General features: G+C 34.6%; 2 protein-coding genes across 2 annotated transcripts in view; one reads left to right on the top strand and one right to left on the bottom strand.

The window, feature by feature from the left end:
- Positions 1–1,579: 1,579 nt before the first annotated feature.
- Positions 1,580–3,043, bottom strand: LOC146998236 (uncharacterized). Its single transcript, XM_085812475.1, has 2 exons — positions 2,105–3,043; positions 1,580–1,921 (listed from the first exon to the last, which is right to left on the bottom strand). Exons 1-2 carry the CDS (start codon positions 3,041–3,043, stop codon positions 1,580–1,582), a joined length of 1,281 nt encoding a protein of 426 aa, XP_085668601.1.
- Positions 3,044–7,989: 4,946 nt separating this feature from the next.
- Positions 7,990–10,089, top strand: part of LOC118202401 (uncharacterized) — a 108,395-nt gene continuing 106,295 nt past the window's right edge. Inside the window, exons 1-2 of the mRNA XM_085813729.1 lie at positions 7,990–8,419; positions 9,024–9,483. Coding sequence (XP_085669855.1) covers positions 9,043–9,483 — 441 coding nt within the window. The 5' untranslated portion in view covers positions 7,990–8,419; positions 9,024–9,042. The remainder of the gene's footprint in view (positions 8,420–9,023; positions 9,484–10,089) is intronic.

Below are 10,089 nucleotides of genomic sequence, written 5' to 3'. Positions count from 1 at the left end.
AAAAAACGGTCGACTTACCGGAACCTACCTGGCGTGCAAGATCCGCTTCAGAATCCAGAAGCTTCTTCTTCTTCTTCTTCTTCCCCGACTTGTTCAAACAGGCAACCTCTTTCGGACTCCTCACAGACAGAACCTCTTCCAGTATCCTCTTCTTCTTCTTCTTCTCCTCCAACCTGTCCCGACATCATAGAGGTAGAATGTCAGACGGGTCCACAAGCTTCAAAAAGTCCCGACATCGTAGAGGTAGAATGTCAGCTGGGTTCACAAGTTCCAACAGGTCCAGAAATCATGGAGGCAGAATCACAGCCGGGTTCACAAGTTCCAACGGGTCCAGAAATCGTAGAGGCAGAATTTCAGCCGGGTAAACAAGTTCCAACGGGTCCAGAAATCATGGAGGTAGAATCGCAGCCGGGTCCAGACATCCTAGATCCCTCCACTCATCCCAAAGAGACTCCAAGTGTTTCAAGACAGCCTTGTGAGGATCCAGCCCTTCCCGTATGGAATGATTATATGGACTTACAAAATTTGGTGCAACAGGAAGGAGAAGAAAATAATCATACGGATGGGTGGGTCAAAGACTGTTTAGATCATTTAACCTCGAATGAAATTGAACTGTTATGGAATTGCATTTCTGAAATCACATCGGAAATGGGATAAAAACCAAAACAAAAAAAAATTTTTTTAATAACAAATTGGAGGAGGGTCATGATGTCAATTAAAAAAAATATTATATAGAGTCCAATCTTGGTGGTTCACTTCAGTTTTCCAGCATGAGGTGATCCACGTTTCCCGAAATATGGATCTTATTCCAAGAGAGATTGTGTAAAGCCTTCACTTCAGTTCTTTTTTTTCCAAGTTTAGGGGAGGGAGGTCTCAAAATGACACCCCCCATTTTCAAAGAGAGATGGTGTAGAGCGTTCATTTCTGTTTTTTCCAAAGTTAGGGAGTTTTCAAATGACTACCCATTTCAGAGAAAGAGAGAGAGAGAGAGAGAAGGTGTAGAGCGTTCATTTCAGTTTTCCAAGGTAAGGATGGTGGTGGAGAATCCTCCAAAATGGCTACTCATCTCAAAGAGAGCTGCTTTTTCCCAAAATGGCTTCCCAATTCAAAGAGAGAGAGAGAGAGAGAAAGGGTGTGTAGAGCGGTCATGTTCATTCTCCAAGATAGGGTCGTCAGCTTTTTCTCAAAATGGCATCTCCCCATTCAAAAAGAGATCGTAACCAATTTTTTCCAGTTTTTTCCAAGATGGGGGGAAGAAAACCTAGGATGGAATAACACGACACATAGAGGAAAAGAGAAAAAAAACGCCGTCTTGTCATTACCGGTGTTCGAATACTTTTGTGACCGACTGTACATGCCAAAATCCATCTTTTAAATCTACAACTGAAAATACTTTTTTACCTTCTAACCTACTAATTATATCATCTGGAGAAGGAATTTGATAGTGCTCCCTTTTAATTACTTTATTTAGATCTCTAGGATCCAAGCATAATCTCAGACTCCCATTAGGTTTTTCAACTATAACCAAACTTTGAACCCAATCAGTTGGTTTATTTACTTTCGATTCTATCCCTTCTCTTTAAAGTTTATCTAAAGTATCTTTTAATTTAGGCTGTAAAGCCTGAGGACCACGTCTTGGGGGGTGTATTACTGGTATTGCATCATCTTTAAGGGTTATATGATATGGTTCGTCAGGAAATTGCCCTGTGCCTGTAAATACATCTTGATACTGAGCAATTAAATCATTTTTATTAATGATATTGCACTTTAAAGAATCAATCCTTTCAATTAGCTTTAATGCAGAACAAGCTGTTAACCCTAATATAGGCTTAGATCTTACATCAAGAACATAAAATTGTAAAGGTACATTCTTAAGCCTTTCAGTTGAACAATTAATTATAAGAGTACCTTCTGGTTTTAACTTAAAATTACCATATGCAGTTAAGAACAAATCAGTTTCATTAAGTTTAGGCTTAAGTTTAACATTATTTAAAACATACAAAGGCAAAATATTTACTTCTGCACCAGTATCTAACTTAAAATCAACCTTGAAATACTTATTATTTACATACATTGTAATACTTTTCACCCATGTTTCACTTACCTTGTGAATATCCTTATTTACTTCATCAATAGAATTTGTTAGATCTTTAATTGATTTTGCACTTATTTTAAATTCAGTATGCCCGTTTATTGGTGGATTCATCATTACAGAGTCAACAAATACACTATGTTCATTATATATATTAAGTTCATTATTTGGTATTCCAACTTCATAAATGTTCTTGGGACACCTCGCGGCAAAATGGTTCTTTACTTTGCATTTCGCACACGTTTTTCCGAAAGCTGGACAGTCCCGATATTTGTGCCTTCTTCCGCACTTCTTGCAGTCATATTCTAGTGTTGATTGCTTCTGCTGAGACGATAATTTCGGTGGCACTGACTGTTTTGATTGATGCTGCTGTTTTCCATATTTCTTCACGCTGTTCACAGTCGCTGGATCATCTTTCATGTTCCGGAGTTGCTCTTTGCTTGTTTCAGCGGCACGGACTATTTCTATAGCTTTTTCTAATCCTAGGTTAGATTCTCGAAGCAAACGTTCGGTCAGACTCCTATCCCAAATGCCTAATACAATACGGTCGCGAATCAATCCATTTTCTTGTTCAGCAAACTCACAAGTTGACGCTAAAGTCTTTAACTGAGTGACATAACATTCAATTGTTTGTCCTTCTTGCTGGCTACACGAAAAGAATTTGTAACGTTCATATACGACATTCTGCCGTGGTGAACAATAATCTTCAAAAGACTTCAAGACCTCTTCGTATTTCTCCTTATTCTCAGGTGGTTCAAATCGAAACGTGTTATAAATTTCGAGTCCTTCAGTACCGAGTAAATTCAAAAGGATTGCAATTTTAGTCTTATCTGGCTTGGCATCTTTTTCCGTTGCAAGTAAATAGTTTTCTAACTCTTGCTTCCATTTTTTCCACTTTTCTTTAACATTTCCGACGGAGAATGTTAGCGGAGCAGGTGGTTTGAAATCCATTTTGCTCCTGACACCATGTAACTCATGTTCTCCTCGTCAGCTTCGACATCTGGATTTCATTGCCCAGTTTAGTACAAATATCAGATATGTCTCTGGTACTGATAATAGTGTCGCTGATGCCTTGCCTCGGGTAAACAATATCAACCTCACTACCCCAGATTTCTCTGAAATTGCAAAAGCTCAATTGCATGATGAGGAACTCAAGAACCTAATCTCAAATCCACAAACCTCCCTTCAGTTACAACCGCTGCACATTGATCCAACACTTAAAATTTACTGTGACATAGAGAACAATAGAATACGTCCTTATATTCCGGTCAATTTTAGACGTGAAGTGTTTAATGCCTTGCACAATTTGGCACATCTTGGAATCCGTGCCACCAAAAAGCTAATTGCAGACAGATTTGTCTGGCTATCAATGAATCAAGACATCACAGAATGGACTCGTTCATGTATTAGATGTCAAAGGTGTAAAGTATCCCGTCACACTCACAGCCTCATTCAACAATTTAACCTTCCAGCAAGACGCTTTGATCATGTGCACTTAGACTTGGTTGGCCCATTGCCTCCTTCAAATGGTTACACTTACCTCCTCACTTGTATTGATCGGTGCACAAGATGGCCTGAAGCCATTCCTATTGAAAATATATCCGCTGAAACTGTAGCTCGAGCATTCATCTCCCAGTGGCTTTCAAGATTTTGCATGCCTACCACCATCACTACTGACCAAGGCCGACAATTTCAATGTCACTTGTTCGCATCCCTCACGTCTCTTCTTGCCATTCGCCATATTCGCACAACACCATACCATCCATCTGGAAATGGGATGGTGGAACGCTTTCACCGATCTCTCAAACAAGGTCTGAAGTGCCACAGTAGCACACACTGGACAGAAGCCCTACCCCTAGTCTTTCTTGGTCTTCGCACAGCATTCAAAGAAGAAATTGGTAGCACTTGTGCTGAACTGTTATATAGTGCAACCCTCCGTCTGCCAGGTGAATTCTTTCACCCAGAATCTACTCCAGTTATGGACCCTCCAACATTCCTTCAACGTTTACGTGAGACCATGAGCAATATCTCGCCAACCCCAGCATCTTCGCATAACCAGCCAAGCTATTTTGTACATCCTGCGTTTGAGACATCTTCGCACGTATTCGTGCGCAACGATGCAATTAAGCCACCTTTAACACCTTCATATGATGGTCCATTCAAAGTTGTCAAACGAACACCGAAACATTTCACCATCATCTGCAATGGCAAACAATCAGTGATTGGAATCGATCGTCTCAAACCAGCATTTCTAATGCAAGATCCAACAACTTCCTCATCAACATCACTCCCCGAAGAAAGCTTACATCCCGTTAAAGAGCAACCTAAAACTACCAGATCTGGAAGAAAGGTTAAATTTAACCCAAAGTACTTATAACGTACCGATGGTACTTGGGGGGGAGTACTGTGGCGTTCTGACAGATACTTCAACTTCTATTCATGAGATGGCGCCACGTGTAAAATCCAGTTCTTAATCGGAGCAGCAAAGCGACGTCATTACTCACTCAGACTTCTCGTGAGACAACTGTACGCGACGGTAGCATGAACTGTGTTCCGACGGTAGCATCCTCTGTGTTGATCTCTGCAATGTAATTTAAATTGTAATTTAGTACCTAATATATTCTTTTGTTATAGGAGATTGTCTACTCTTATTTTCTTTAATTATATCATGCATTAAGCACACGACCACTAAAGTACCATGGACTCACCTCAGTTGAGTTTTGTAATATGCAATACAGTTGTTGATTGGAACAATTATATGCAGAAATTTTTTTAACCATTTTATATCTAGGTATGTCTCATACTTGTTTCTGAAGTCTGTTAATAAATGTTATTTTATCAAATCGTAGTTGATTTCTCATTTAAACTACAACACTGCACAATCCTAAATGTTGGAAATTATTTCTTACAAATTTTAATTTTTATGAAAATTGTTAAAAAATATATAGAAGCATATACCATGCCAGCAAATTGGAGTTAATGGCAATTGTATGGACATTGAACAGGTTAAGAGAATTCTTAATCGACATAAGATTTACAATATAGTTGCATTTAATTAAAGAAAAATTATTTCTAATGTGTCAGCTAAGTAATTTGACAACTGTAGCATTTAAATATTAATTACATTGGCAAAATGACAATTTTATGCGCTACCTCTCTTGCAAGAAATATATCTGATTTTAAAGGCATGAAAATATTTTAAGACTTGTTTTTAATATTTTTCCCCTCTTATTATACAGCAAGGATTATATACACCATAAGTTTGACATATTGTTACTATTTTAAGTTATGTGCTATCAATATGCACTAATTTAAAGTTTAAAAATGATGGCAATTATTTTAATTAATAGTGTTAAGTTGATATAAATACAGAACAATTTCCAAATTTTAATTAAAATCAGATTTTTTAATACATAATGAAAGCAATCTTTCATTGAACATTTTTATAAACAAATTGGTATATATCAAAGGACTATTTACCATTAATTCAAATGGAAAAAGGTTCTTGTATTAGGGAAAAAAAAGACTTTCAAATTATATTTAAACAAATTAAAATTACTAAAACTGATGTAATAAATATATAGTCTAATTAATAATATATATATTATTAATTAGCATTTAAAAGGCTAAGGTATATTTTTGGAAGCAGGAATGATGAAAAACGAGCAACGCTTTCGCCAGGAATCGAACCACGGACCTCTGGAATACGACCCCGAGCAGAAATTAAATCCATTTTAATAAAAAAATGTAATCGTAGAAAGTCAAAATACCACACAAAAATTTCACGTTTTTCTTTAAATATTCCTATATGAAGCGCCATCTAGTGCGAGCATATGACAAATTTTAAAGCGAAAGTTGTCGCGCTTTTGTGAACCAAAGCTTTGGTGTGAACTGACCGCAGAGTATACTCTGTGGAACTGGCGTACACGGAAAGCGTTTTTCAGCCTTGCCGCTTTTCGCCCCAACGAACCAGCTTTATTACCAAGGAGCCTCCTTGTTTATTACGATGGCCAGCGCATTTCAAGGACAAAGTAGACAGATGTCTTTTGTTGCACCCGCTAAGTCTTTCTGCACCGATGGGCGAAAAATCAAGCATAGGTGCGAAGGAAAGGTTATAGAAAGGCGGGAAATTTCGTATTTCAGAGGAGAGTAAAAAGGAACTCCAAAAGATAAAAATAGGGCCTATAGAAAGAAAAGGAAAGGAAGTAAGAGAATTTTGTTAAAAAAAACGCTATTATGTCCATGAGTGTAGTCAAAGGAAGTTGTTACCATTTACATTAAATAGAGTCTTCCAGGTGTGTGTAATGAGTGTGTTTTGTAAGCTGAATAGATGTGAAGATGGGGGAAAATTAATAATAAAATATAAATATTGGGGGTCCAGTCACATAACAATATAAGTCTAGTTTAGAAGCTAACTTTTGCTATAACAGGGAAACTAAAATTTAAAAATTTTTAAATTAAACTTTTATTTTTTAACATGGGAAACAATATGTTTGCCTCTACCTTGAGACACAGTAACAGAAGATGCATAAGACCAAGATACATATGATATCATGCAAATTTATACATTAACTTAAGTAACATCATCTATTGCGGTTTCCAGCATATTCATATACTCAGAAAACACTATTAGATAAAATCATAAATCTAAAACAAGGCGAGAATACATCAGCAAAAATAAATAAGTAAATAAATTACAGAGTTTTTTATTTTAATATTAATTAATTAAAAAATAAGCATTTTATTTATTTATTAAGTTAATGGTCATAATTTATTATATGTGTCTACTTTATCAATTTGAGGCACACTGTATTAATATATGCTTTTAATTTAAATAGATAGGAAATATAGATTAAAGGAGCAAAAACTACAAATCTATACATTCATTGAGGCCCAAGATCCTGTTTTTTACCTCTCAAGAATTTCCGAAAAGGGGCCCCAATGTGTAGCACTAACAGATTACACTACTGATAAGGATAGCGTCCTTACGAGATAGTAACCAAAAAAAAAAAAAAAAAAAAAAGAACCACATGATTTAAAGCAATTACTAAGTATTTAATGCCAGAACATATTAAAATGAGCATAATAATAATGATCATAATAAATAAATGAATTTAAAGGTACTTTAGTGACAGATATTTGATTTAGCTTAGAGAAAAGAAGTTCTACTTATCTGAATGTTCTGTCTTTGTGTTGTAAGTAAACCAGCATCGTGGGGAAACGACAATTCTCCGAGGAGTGGCGCCATTTCAGTGCAGAACTTGAAATTTCGAAACATATTTTTCCACCGTAATGGAAAATAGACACAGGTCAGTCAGTTTATGGATTTGACCGATTACTTCATTTTTAAATAACTGTACTTAAAGTTCTTTCTACATCTTGATACTCGAGTATAAAATACGATCTGTGTGTGTGTGAAATAAGAGAAGGGGGGCCCGAGTCCTATCTTCAGTCATTTTCTAATAACTTTCATGCTCTGCTTGAAGACATCAAGAATTTTTTAGCCGATTTCGGTGGCTGTTTGTTAATGTCTTAAACATTTATTAAAGAAATAAAGGGGAAAAAATATAATGTAGGCGGATCATGCGATCCTTATCTCGACATTTCTCGACTATAGATATGGATTACTTTATCTAGTATGAGAATTCTGAGTATCAGTAAAACTTTCGACTTTCTTGTCATTTTCGTAGAAGTTGCAAACGTATCCTCTTCCTAATAGAAATCATCTTTATAAATGCTTTTACGAGGCAATCATAAGCTATTGTATATAACATGTACACGTGACATAGCTTGATCATTAGGATAACTTTGCTATTGTCCAAATAATATTGATATCTGCAGTGTACACCGGATTATAAAAATAAGAAAACAGCTCAGTGCTCGGAAATGAGAGGATATTCTTGTTTTAGAATTTTTCTGAAATGAGTGAAAGATATTTAGATTTTTAAGATTTTTCGCAGTACTGCAAAATTCATTCTGTGCTGGAATATAGAAAATACAACTGTTTAAAGAATGCGAATAATATATTGCCTGAGAAGAAATCCAATTTCAGGATTTTAGCTTCGGAGAAATCTATCAGACAATGAAAAGAAACAGACAAGCAATGAAAGGCAAAGTATACATAGTTGCGTTTATTTATCTGGCAACAGGATTTAAATGTCTTCAAATTTACCGTCACTTTCAAAATGTATTATTACTTGTGATTATTATGGGTCTTTATTTTTGTAATGGGCTGTATATTATGTGCGTGTGCTATCCGTGGGCTGAATGTGTAGAAATTTTCAGTCACTTTGGAAGTTGAATGCTGTTTAATGAATGGAATTAATTGTAAGAATATTCTTTACTTTTATGTAACATGTCTGAAATGTCATTTGATATAATAATATCGGAAACTCGGCTCATTTTCTGATATCTACGACTTTTTTTTTTTTTTCATATAATAAATAAGATTTCCTTTTCTGAATAGGTAGAAAACTATAACTTTTGAGTTTAAATTTTTCAGTATTTGTTAGCTTTGAGTTTAAACTCAAATGAATTTTTGTTTGACATATTTTAAACTTATTTTTAGATAACTTTTTGATAGTTAAATTATTAAACTTATTGGAATATTAAGAAAGTTTTTCTTTTTTAATCGTGTGCAGTCTTTTTTTTTTTTTTTTTTTTAATTTTCATAGTTATTTATTTAAAATTATTGGAATTAAATAATCAGAAAACCTGTAACTAAAAGTATCAAATAATGTGACGAGTATTTTTAGCAGCTCGTAGCGGGTGTGTAAGTGGAAGTATATTTTTTAATGTAATTATCTAATTTGTTGTGATAAGTTAAGCCTTTTTCAATTTTTGGTTAATATTTATGTATATTTACACTGTAAACTCTCATATGTGATAATTTTCAAAATTTATTTAACATTTTATAATATTCTTTATATAGGCTACTCTTTATATTTGAAATGGCACAGTTTTACAAGAAACGAAAATTATCACTAACAGAATCATCTGAAAACAAGCGTTCTCATTGTTTCACTGTGCAAATTGCTAAATCACCTGAAGAAAAAACCGAAGAAAAGTTTCTTTTAGAATTGAAACCGTTTTCTACATTTCCTCATGTCACTTTTGATAAAGTGAAACTTGGTTCGGCTAAAGTGTGTACTCTTTATGTTTTTAATCCACTGCATGTGCAACAGGATGTCTGCATTGAAAAATTTCCTTCAGATAAAGGATTCACCATTGATACCTTGCTATTTACTATTGGAACAGGTGAAGAAAAAGGACTTGAAATTAAATGGAAACCTGAGAAATCAGCATGTTACAGGGAAGTAATAACATTCAAGTCATCAGCTGGCTGTAAAACTCGAGCATATCTTCATGGAACAGCATATTCTCCTAAAAAGGTAGAATAAAAGTTTTATTAACTAATATCTTATTTTTATGAACATGGATAGTATAATGTAAATAGTTTTTACTGATTTGGTTAATTATGATACACTCTTGATTGCATATATTTGTCTAAATACATAGCTTTAGTTTTTTTTTTTTTTTTTTTTTTTTTTTTTTTATATTGTGCTATAAGCACGGCTAGAAAGTTTTTATCAAAATGTGTAAAAGCAGTGGTTGCAAAAGCTTAAAAATGTCATAGCTAAATTAGTTCCTATTATAAACAGTGACAGAATCTCGTAAATAAAAACTTTATTAAACTATAGTAAGCAGTAAAAAGAAATGTATTTTAAAATTGCAACACATAAATGATTGCAACAAGTTAATTATCTAAATTATTAGGGGGGAAAACTACCTTGATATCAAGTATCAAGGTAGCAGTTTTGGAGAAAGTGCGGAATCGCCCACTGCTTGGCACGTTTTTTAAGAATTGCCTATACTCAGTATCCATGTACACATCGACTTATTTTCACTTTAAAAAAAAAATCCCCGAATTGCACAAAAATGGCATTGCGCACTTCGTTGACTTTATCCATGTAAGCAATAACCTATTTTCACTTAAA

Source organism: Stegodyphus dumicola, chromosome 3, assembly GCF_044657685.1.
Source record: "Stegodyphus dumicola isolate Sdum_Otavi_A_Nest chromosome 3, ASM4465768v1".
NCBI lineage: Eukaryota > Metazoa > Arthropoda > Arachnida > Araneae > Eresidae > Stegodyphus > Stegodyphus dumicola.
This window is presented reverse-complemented; position numbering and strand designations above follow the sequence as displayed.

What these genes read in the sequence shown, in the direction of transcription:
- LOC146998236 (XM_085812475.1), bottom strand. Translation starts at nt 3,043, where the DNA reads ATGGATTTCAAACCACCTGCTCCGCTAACATTCTCCGTCGGAAATGTT. An exon ending in TAAATAAGGATATTCACAAG is followed by an intron (nt 1,922 to 2,104) that starts GTAAGTGAAACA and finishes GGTAATTTTAAG; the next exon opens with TTAAAACCAGAAGGTACTCT.